Source organism: Centroberyx gerrardi, chromosome 2 (genome assembly GCF_048128805.1).
Source record: "Centroberyx gerrardi isolate f3 chromosome 2, fCenGer3.hap1.cur.20231027, whole genome shotgun sequence".
Classification (NCBI taxonomy): domain Eukaryota; kingdom Metazoa; phylum Chordata; class Actinopteri; order Beryciformes; family Berycidae; genus Centroberyx; species Centroberyx gerrardi.
This window is the reverse complement of record NC_135998.1, coordinates 26,171,391-26,182,402: the sequence shown is the minus strand read 5'-3', so window position 1 is coordinate 26,182,402 and position 11,012 is coordinate 26,171,391. Positions and strand designations below refer to the sequence as shown.

Genomic DNA, 11,012 nt, shown 5'->3' with positions numbered 1-11,012 from the left:
ATCCATATATCTTGATACCATGAGTGCTTTGGCAACACAAGTATACTTGTCATGTCATGTCAAGCCATTCTTATTCTGGGAGAGAGAGAAAGTTAAAAGCTACCATTTGTTCTCAGGGAACATGAGAAATCCATGGCACTAGCAGCAAAGTTCGTATCAGAATGCCACAAGGCCAGAGAGCAGAGCGAGATATGAGTCTCTGCTGTGAGACTTTGCTTTGTTCACCATGTGTGTAAATGTCTGAATTGAATTGTTGTGAAATGGCTTTTGATTATACTGTTGTAATAATTGTTAATATTGATATATTATTGGTTATGCACTGAAAACTATTGATTAATGTTTGCAATGTTATTACAATTGAAGCACTGTATTGCAATACAGGACACTTTCCTGTCATACCAATAAAGCTGATTTGAATTTGAAGGAGAGAGAGAGAGAGAGAGAGAGAGAGAGAGAGAGAGAGAGAGAGAGAGAGAGAGAGAGAGAGAGAGAGAGAGAGAGAGAGAGAGAGAGAGAGAGAGAGAGAGAGAGAGAGAGAGAGAGAGAGAGAGAGATGATAAAACACTGCGGCAGTTATAACTACCTGGCTAGTGAGATCAGTTCTATCAGGGAATCCAACATGGCTGTGAAAGCCTTTAGTGAAAAGGCAAGATATGCTATGAAGTTAAGGTTCAGACTAATTAATGTTCCAATTAGAATCTGGTTAAAATGATTCACTTCCACTGTCTTTCTTTATGGAAGTGAGATTTGGGGACCAACTTTAGACTTGAATTGTAAAAATTGGGATAAGTGTTTGATTGAACAAACTCAACTGGAGTTCACTAAACTACTTCTGTGAGTCCACAGAAACAGCCCAAACCGGTTGCCCAAATAGTGCCTGCAGCGGAGAGACAAACCTGTTCTTGCCAATCACCTGTCCAAAGAGTCTCATCCCCTTGGCCTGTAGAACAGCTCATGGACAATGAATTTAAAAAATTAAATTAATCAACAAAATAAAATTAAATGTTATGCATTATTTATACAAAATATAGATTTTGCTAATTATAGAGGATGAGTGACCATGACCTAGAAACTGAGATTTGATTCCAGAGTGGACTGGAATCACTGTATATGATTGTAAATATACATGACACTTTAAATGACATAATATATTTTACTATTTTGTTGTTAATTTATAATATATTTTGTTGTTAATTTATAATATTGCATCTTAAGTTTCCTTACTTGCTTTTTAATGCATGACACATTGTATGACTATATGGAGTCTGTACTGCTTTGGCAACATTGTATCCTATCCTAACAGTCATGTCAATAAAGCATATTTGAATTTGAGAGAGAGAGAGATCAAAAAGAAGAATCTTGGTTTCTAGTCAAGCTTGAGATGGTCATGGATGAACTGCCAAAAGCTTATGAATATTATCATGTAAATTCTGTTACTGAATAATTTCACTTTAGAGCAATATTTCACTTTGGTAGAACATTTGTATTATATAATATGCCTACCTTGATGTGAATATATGAACAGTTAACTTCGACCATCATCACTGGGGGCCACCAACCGTGTTTGTGATTTTTTTTCCGACTCTGTTAGGCTTGACTCGATTAGCGGCTGGATTCACAGCAAAAGAGGCGGTGGTACGGTGCAACCAAAGGTGTTTATTCACCCACAAAAATGACATAAGACAAAACAAAGCTAGTTCGCAAAAATGAGAGCATGGCTGTGAGCAGCTCTCCAGGGTCCTACCAATAAATAGCAGAGTCAGATGAACACTGGCAGCCTTTTATACTCTGCCTCAGGTAATTAACCTGGATGCTACCAACTATAGGGGTCACTTGAACAATAGCATTCAACAATACAATATACTGCCCCCTTTAACCTACCATTCTACATATCTATCAGATACATACAGTTAAATAGATGTTGCTCTCAAACAATAAATACTGCAACATATAAACAATATACATTTTAGTTCAAACACCCACACACAACACACCCCTCTGCTATCCCATCACATGGTCCCTCCCGGAACTATATATAGGTGCTCGGACACCCCGGGGAACTCTTTTGCCTGAACACCCTGGAACACAGACAAGACAGCACAGGTAAGTGATTGCATGAACCAACAATTAAAACCCTTACATTGCACCACTTGAGTCTTGTCTCTCCAGGCCTCTATCCCCTGCCAACAAAACCAGATAATACATATAGAAAAGTTAATAATGATCAGGTACCACTCAGTTTTTCTTTAGCCTGCCCCTCACCTCTCTCCGCCTCCTGCTTAATGCTTAGCTCAGCCGCTCCGCCTGCCACAAAACCCCACTGCCCAGCGTAGGCCAGGGAGCGGCCAGAGTGGAGGACATCAGGTCATAGAGAAGCAATCCTCCACAGAGGGTCACTTTCACATAAGTCTGTAGACTCTGTCCTCTGGACCAGATCTAAGGTGGGCTTTTTTTTTTTCAAATAAGGTCAGTCAAGGACCTGGTCAGTTTAGAGCATCTAGATATGAACTTGTGACAGTGTCCAGCCAGACTTAGGAAATGCCTTTGCGCCTTTTTGGACTTGGGTGGTGGGCAGGCCGGAGCTGCCGTTGCCTTGTCACTTTGGGGCTAAACATGCCCATGACCCAAGTTGAACCACAGATACTGTGCCCCCATCTGTCCAATTGCACACTTCCTCTGACTGGGAGGCCCACATGTCTCAATGACTTCAGGACAGCCCTCAAATGCTGCATATGCCACTGCCAATCATTGCTCATGATGGTGATTTTTACTTAGGTAGCGGCATTATGTGCTATGAGGGCCCAAAATTCTGTCCATCAACTGGTGTTGTGGCAGATACTCCAAACAAAGACAACAGGGACCAACTCCTTCCAAGCTTTTAACAGGTTGAGGTGATGTATTTGTGGTATTGGCCGTTCAGTATGCACAACCTCAGCCAACATCCCCCACTTGCTGTGTGACAATAAATGGTTCTCTGCAAGCAATTTAGAGCTAAATGTAGGCAGCAATACTACTTTATCTCGCTGTGCAAAATCTCTCGTTTGGGTTCCTCTGTTATGGAATCACTACTGTCATTCTAGAGCCTTGAGTGAATTCTCACATGCTAACTGACCCAGTGAGTAGGGTTTTGCTCCCAAGTCCAAGATATGGGATTTCGTTCTTACTGGTGCTTAGAGCTTTCTCCTAGCGTTCCTTAATATGGCCCAAGGCACCGAAGAGTTTGTAGCCATATGGTAAATCAAAGGGGAAAACCCTGCAGATGCCAAGTGAGCATGATGATGATATAAACTTATCTGAATTCATGCAATGGCAAACAGTTCATAGCGTTACCAAAGAGTAAGTGACATATGATCAGTCAGAATCTCTTTCTAGATTTTGACCTGGGCAATTATGGAAAACAGAGCCTGCACAACGCATGTGGTATCAATGTACTGTTTCAGGATATTGCATTGCATAATTAACCACAGATAACACAAAGCAACTTTTCATCAGTTTTGCAAAAGAGAACTCATGAATAGTTATCTGTTTGTAAATGCATTTGTTTGAAAACAAAGTTCATTCAAAGTTGTTCATTTGATGATCACATGTCTTACATGCTCATGTTGTTAACTTGTTCATGTTATCTGTCTGCAATGACAGCTTAGAAAAAAGGACAGTGGATGGTCAATATAGGCTTCCCCTTCAAAAATGCATAGCATTACAGTTTTGCTTCAAAGTAAAGGTTAAGAAATTCTTAGAATCAATATGGTAAAACCAGGCAATGAGCATCCAAATGAAGCTATGAAAGCAGTGAACTAGACTATCAAGATTTTGCTGCGCACTCCACTTTGTGAGGTTAAAGTGCAGGCAGTCAGCTTTGAGGGTACTGGTGAAACATATCAGTGAAGAGCTTGTTTTTTAACATGATCCCATCCATTACAAGATATCACATTCTATTTAATAAAGTAGCCTAGTATTTAAATATATTTACAAAGACTTCCCATGTATTGGCTAATTCTGACTCAGCTGTTACCTACATCCAAAGAGCACCTGTCCATTCCACACTAAGGACCCAATGCAGCATTCATTATTTTCCAAATTGGCAGGAGAATATATTAATATGAGGATACATTTTTGCTCAATTTGCACTGTTAGACATCGAAGAGGCAGTCATTTGATGCACTGGTCTCTAAAGCTTGGAGTGGGATAAACATGTCCATCCTATCAGACAGACAGACGTCTTGTTTGGTCTTGTGGTCATGCAGCTGACTCTTCACTGATAAAGGTAATGTTATCAATGCGCGTACATTCGTGCATTTTTTCTTTTTTGCTTTGAGTTTGTCAACACAGAAAAGGAGTAAGCACTGCGGAGGCATGGACAAAAAGTAAGGCTTTTACTCTGAAATATAGATCCGTCCTGCCGGAATTCAGAGCCTGTCCTGTTCACGCCTCCGCAGTAGACTACTTAGTTGTTTACTAGATTAACAAACTAAAAGCAAAAAGGAAAAATGCACATAGGTCTTTCCTTTTCTGTGGTGTCAGCTCAAATGCAAAAGCAAAACGGCAGCGAAATCGCTTTTTTATTTATTGCATTTAAATGAGTAAAACGATTGATACGAAGGTAACACATCACTGCACATCTTTCACAGCTTGTGGAATCATGTGTGCTCTTTTTGCGATCTTTTCACTATCCAAAATGTTAATTTCCATCCATGCGTTGCATAACCACGGATTATGACTGCTGCCAATCAAATTAACCACACCTCCATCAGCATGTCTATCCGTGAGCTGACATCTGCGTTTACAAACTCCCCTAAATAATCTTATTCTGAAAGAATTTTCTTAAAAATAATGATGGCAAATAAAATCAAGTTGACATTTCACGTTGGACAGTATTCTATATTGAACTATCTGTATCAGTTAAATGCTTAACGAATTCATAACTTCCCATTTAATTACTTTCTTCTATTTCTCACAAAATAAAAGTAAAAGTAAAGCTAGAGCGATTGCCTGTATCATTCATTCAGTTCAATCACCACTGAACAAAATGTTACAAGGTACAAGTGAACATTGCATTTCTGTATCCATGCACAATAAGTTGTCCTGTGCCAAACTTGCATTGATGGATCGGGGGGAAAAAGATTATGTAAATGGCAGGCGTTTCTTTTAGTGACATCAAGAGCAACACCCCCCTTTGTTGGATTATTTAAGTGCCTGGACGCCTGCATCAAACCCTCTCCAAACTCAGAGGAAGGCTGTGTCTGAGAAGAAAAGTGAGCCAGTTACATCTGCAACAATCATGGCACCAGCTGGAGCAAAGAAGGTAAACCTGTATACTGGAATATGACTTTTTATATGAACACTTAGACGCACCACACAGAATGGGGGCTATCCAGTTTAACGCTTATGTTAATATATAAGTTATGAAGCCAATGACTACAGCACACACATTTCGTGGTCATACCTGTGCGCGGCTCACACGCATGCTGCCAAATAGTACGAGCCTATACTTTGTGAGTCTGTCTCATGACTTGCTTGTTGCATGGCTGAATCTCCCTCAGAATATCCTGCAGCGTCTGGATGCAGGTGAGATCGTCATCGGGGACGGAGGCTTTGTCTTCGCCCTTGAGAAGAGGGGCTACGTGAAGGCTGGACCATGGACCCCTGAGGCAGCTGCCGAACACCCTGAAGCAGGTACCACTCTCATCCCATGTCAGGGCGTTGCCTAAATTGCTGCTATTCACTGGCTTCCTAACTAACCTGTAAATCCTGTTGTTGGCGGTTACATTCAACTGCTGAATGAGCCATCTTCTTGTTTCAGTGCGGCAGCTGCACCGGGAATTCCTCAGGGCAGGATCCAATGTCATGCAGACTTTTTCTTTCTATGCAAGCGATGATAAACTGGAGAACAGAGGCAACGCTCAGCGCTTCACTGTGAGTAGAGCGACCTGTTATGATCTGAGTGACCGCAGCTGTTGAGAAGCCTCATCTTAAGTAATGAAGAGGGGCAAGGGCGCTTGCAAATATTTAGCCTAGAAGAGCAGCTTGGCTTCCTCTCAGCAGACTTGGCAAAAGGAAGCACTGTATACTTCCAGCCTAAAATATGCAAATCAGGAGGGTTAGTCCAGGACATGTGGGACGCCTGGAACAAGATAATGCTTCTATTTATAAAAAATGAAAAGGGGAACTTTAATTGTCTTTCATACGAACTGCTGATTTGGAAGTTGAAACTCAGTAGGTGTGAAGCCACACCTACTCAATATTCCATTTCTCCAGGCTGCAGGGAAATACAAAATCCAACTCTACTCTTGCACTAAGATGAGCCAGTTTTTACTCAAGATGCTATCTTGGCAAGTTAAAATGAGACAGAACTAAAACAAATGCTTCCACCCATATTTCAGGATGTTGACTTTCAAATTAACTGGTAAGAATGCAGCCAAACTAAACAAGAATGAAAATACAATACTTCTTAAAAAAAGTGGTCCCTTGCTCCAGGGTGGGGTAAGTTGAGCCACTGAATTATTCATGTTGGAGTCTGGATAAAATACAAATAAACTATTTAAACCTATTTATTAAAACTACTTTTTTCAACACACACAAAAAAAAAGGACATTGCAAAGTGAATGCAAAAGTGTTTCGTAAACAAACTGCAATCCAACAGCAACAAATAGGCTTTGTGTACACTCTAGGCTATTAAACATCCATTTCAATATTCCCCAACAACTCAATATTCCATGACTTAACATTTTTAGGTAGTGGCTACTTTCTCTAGTTTAGATCCAGGAGTCAATGAAAACCGGTCAGTGAGTCTTTGCACTTCACCAGTGTTCATTTTGGGCAGGTTGTGGAGCGATTTAGTGAAGGCCATAGCTGGCAACAGGAAGTTGTAATGCATCGGTATCGAAGCTGTTACCATGACGACGTGAAAATGGCCTATTCATGCACAATCCCTGTTTGTTTACCAGGATATTCTGAGGGAGAACACCTACTCAATATTCCATCTATCCAGGCTATCTAATTTCACTTAAGGGCCACACATTCTCATGACACCTTAATTGAATCAGTTGTTCAAGAGTTGGAGCTAAAAGTTGCAGGACAGGGGGTCCTTGAGGACTGGGTTCAGAAACACCGATCTATATTGTTTGAGATACAAAACAAATACATAAATTGCACAGTTATTCATTAAAATACTATTGTTAATATCATAAATCAACAAGGTGGTAAGTTGAATAACTGGCCCAATTTACCCATAGCCACCTTTTTGAAAAAAGTTGGTCTACACACTAGTTCACTGCTAACCTTTTCCTGATTAATTCATGTGGTTTTAGTCCTTGGTAGTAGACCAACATTTATGTTTGAATGTAGCTAAATTAGTATTGAGACAACGGCCATTAAACAATGAATGTATAAATGTTACATTTTGTTGCAGAAAAATTTTTTATGAGCATAAATGTACTTACTTGTCCTATGTGGCTGGTTCCATTGCAGCCATGTTGAAATGGAAGTCTCTTCCTAAATGCCTGGTCACATGATGCTTACCATTGCTAGGATACAGGAGGTGGCTCAGTTTACCCACTGGCTCATCGTACCCCGCTCTCCACTAATTCTTCATACTTGGCTAATAAAGGATTTCTCTGAATTCTAGGGGCAGCAAATTAATGAAGCAGCTTGTGACCTGGCCAGGGAGGTGGCCAATGAGGGTGATGCTATGGTGGCTGGAGGAGTCTCCCAGACCCCTGCTTACCTCAGCTGCAAGAGTGAGAACGAGGTGAAGGCCATCTTTAAGAAACAGACTGATGTCTTTGTCCAGAAAAATGTGGACTTCTTGATTGCAGAGGTATGAGGCAACACACAAGGACTTGGCATGATTGCTAAAAGATCCACTTGTCTTGATGTTTACCAGGCTTGTGTGCTTGTTTGCAGTACTTTGAGCATGTGGAGGAAGCTGAGTGGGCAGTCCAGGTTTTGAAGACAACCAACATGCCTGTGGCCGCAACTCTGTGCATTGGACCTGAAGGAGACCTGAATGGAGTCAGCCCCGGGGACTGTGCTGTCAGACTTGTCAAAGCTGGTATGACAATATTTTCTGTTAATCTTCATGGTTTGTGTTAAATGTTGATAAAAGAGATTGCTGTGCAAGTCTTCTTTTGCCACTGATCAAAATTGAATTCATTAATAATATATTTCAACAATTTTTTTTTTCAGTCTTTCATGTTCTTTTGAATTTGGCAAAAACTGTTAACACCTAACTTTGCTTGAGTCAACAAATCTTAGCCCTGATCAAGATTGCATATTATTGACTCTTCATAGGAGCTCAGATTGTGGGGGTGAACTGCCACTTTGACCCCATGACCTGTGTGAAGACCGTGAAGATGATGAAGGAGGGAGTGGAGAAGGCCAGGCTGAAGGCTCACTTCATGATCCAGCCACTGGCCTACCACACTCCCGACTGCAACTGCCAGGGCTTTATTGATCTGCCAGAGTTCCCTTTCAGTATGTATTCACACTCACTACTCCTGTGTCTCTCACATTGCTTCCTTATCCCTAAAGGTTGAAGTGGCTTACATGAAATTCATTCAAACAGACACATGCACAACTCAGTTTGTGAGTTGTCTGATTATGTGCGTCTACTCCCATAGGTCTGGAGCCAAGGATCCTGACAAGATGGGACATGCAGAGATACGCCCGGGAAGCCTACAATGCTGGCATTCGTTACATTGGAGGCTGCTGTGGATTTGAACCCTATCACATCCGCGCCCTGTCTGAGGAACTGGCACCTGAGAGGGGTTTCTTGCCTGCTGCCTCAGAGAAGCATGGCAACTGGGGTAGTGGCCTGGAGATGCACACCAAGCCATGGGTCAGAGCTAGGTACAGAAACTATTTGTTTTTTCCCATCCTTTCATTTCCCTTGCAATATCTCAAGCTTTTCAATCACTAAATTGGTTCCTCAATGTTATTCCTCCCTATAGGGCCCGTCGTGACTACTGGGAGGAGCTGAAGCCTGCATCTGGCCGTCCCTTTTGCCCCTCCATGTCCACCCCTGATGGATGGGGTGTTACCAAAGGCCATGCTGACCTGATGCAGCAAAAGGAGGCCACCTCCGAGGATCAGCTGAAGGCGCTCTTTGAGAAGGCCAAGACCAGCCACTGAGCACTCCTCCTGGGTATGGGCAGGGAGGACACCTCTGGGTAGGAGAGCAAAGGCCAGGATAGACAATCTGGTATCTCTATACGCAATGAAAGTGAATGTGTCATTTTTGTGAAAGGTAAACAAATTGAAGGGCTTCATCCCAAAATGAGAACCACCAGTGGAGGGCCGGATTAAAAGCTTTGGCTTTTAACCACCAAGCAAAGGGGATTTCAAAGATTTGATGGTTAGCATAATAGACTGCCAGGCATGACTCTGGTGATAAGGGACTAAGCAAGTGACAGTAACTTTCATTGTGTATTCCAAGGGGTAGCGTGTGAGAAGGCATACTCACACACATTCCCTGAAGTTTACTATACCATGTTCTGTCTTTCTAGGACCATTTTTTTTTCTGTGAACAAAATTGATGTCATTTAGATTTGTTGCCACTCAAGAGATTGGATGCATTGGTCTTCTGATGAGATTATTTTTCGATGAGATCCATATTTCAATCTGTACTCAGGTTTCCACCCTTCACTGAATCTCCATGTGGTTCACCAACAAGCCTCCTGAGTGCCCTGTTTCAGTAAGATGATTATCCAATTTTGGCATCTTGGTGAAATTACTGTGACCACAATGTTCAAAAGAGCAGCTGAGACTGTACCTGAGCAAAGACTTATTTTAACACTCCAAAGTGCCAAATGTTGTCTTACAAAACAAAGAAAGAACTGACTGATGACTATGTCAATAAACTTTCAATTATCCATATATGTGTGTGGGGTTTATTTTTTCTCCCTTAGACAGCTGGGAATTCATTTCAATTTTAATAGTTCACCATATCATAATGTAGAATACAAAGTGACCAAATTGTCACCAAAAACCGGTGCAGATGAAATACTGTATACTATTTGTGACAGAATATAACAGGGGGATTTATTAGGTGATGGGCAGCCTGTTATTATACAACATACATGAACAAGGTAGTTCTGACTGCCTTAACTGATACGCTAACAAGGCTGTCAAGATTGACAAATATTTCCAGCTCTGACAGAACCTGAAGAGTGAAAAAACATGCACGTTTTGGTGGAGTTTCCATTGAATCAGAATGTGTAGAAGATACAGCCCTAGTGACAAAGGTACAGCTCTGTACTTTGATTTCTCACAGTGCAGGATGACAGTTGGTTCTGTGACAAGTCAGTCCTGGAGACCACAACGATCTAAACTATTACAGGTGAAAGTGGTCTTCATATATGGCACCAAAAGTTTCCAATCATGTCCTGAGAGTGTTCCATGGTATCAAATCCAGCACAAACAATGGCATAAGTAATATGTTGGTTTGGATCTAGTAAATAGGACAGATGTGACAAGTGCTATTGTCCCCATCTAGTGGACAACAAAAACACTCCAGAAAAGAAGCTTGGGACATATACAGTAGAGCAGTGATTTTCAATCATGTGCCATGGAGGGCCAAGACTCTGCAGGTTTTCATTCCAGCCAAATGCTACAGCAGGTGATTCCACTGATCAGTTCCTCCTCTCTGGTTGAAGATGTGCTAATCAGTGAAATCCCCTGGTGCAGTGTTTGGTCAGGCTAACCCTAACCCTTGAACTGCTAAATGACTTAATCTACAATGTTAAACAGATTGTTACTCAGACAATATTGGTGCTCAGGAGAATAACTATCACTCAAAGCTATGAAGTACTTATGTTGTGCAAAAACCCTATAAATCCAATATCGCTGGTATGAGTTTTTTCTTCTTTTTTTTCCAAGGGCTTAGTATGTTCCATGACCATACGGGCCATGAAACCCATTTACAACCCACTGTAATGTTTGAAACAACTTCCTGGTCATTAGAAAATAATTGAACCTGAGATTGGAATTTGGATTTTCGGGCTTCATACAATTAA

The 11,012-nt window shown here is 41.3% G+C and overlaps 1 protein-coding gene across 1 annotated transcript; it reads left to right on the top strand.

Moving 5' to 3' along the window:
- The first annotated feature begins 5,228 nt into the window (after nt 1-5,228).
- On the top strand, nt 5,229-9,873 carry LOC139913648 (betaine--homocysteine S-methyltransferase 1). Its single transcript, XM_071901728.2, has 8 exons — nt 5,229-5,302; nt 5,541-5,673; nt 5,801-5,913; nt 7,625-7,816; nt 7,903-8,050; nt 8,290-8,472; nt 8,619-8,847; nt 8,949-9,873. Exons 1-8 carry the CDS (start codon nt 5,279-5,281, stop codon nt 9,127-9,129), a joined length of 1,203 nt encoding a protein of 400 aa, XP_071757829.2. The 5' UTR covers nt 5,229-5,278; the 3' UTR covers nt 9,130-9,873.
- Nucleotides 9,874-11,012: the final 1,139 nt, after the last annotated feature.

Bases quoted from the DNA above. Each gene is read 5' to 3' on its own strand.
- LOC139913648 (XM_071901728.2), top strand. From the start codon at position 5,279: ATGGCACCAGCTGGAGCAAAGAAG. The intron at 5,674-5,800 runs GTACCACTCTCA...TTCTTGTTTCAG, and splicing joins TGCCGAACACCCTGAAGCAG to TGCGGCAGCTGCACCGGGAA. The intron at 8,051-8,289 runs GTATGACAATAT...GACTCTTCATAG, and splicing joins TGTCAGACTTGTCAAAGCTG to GAGCTCAGATTGTGGGGGTG.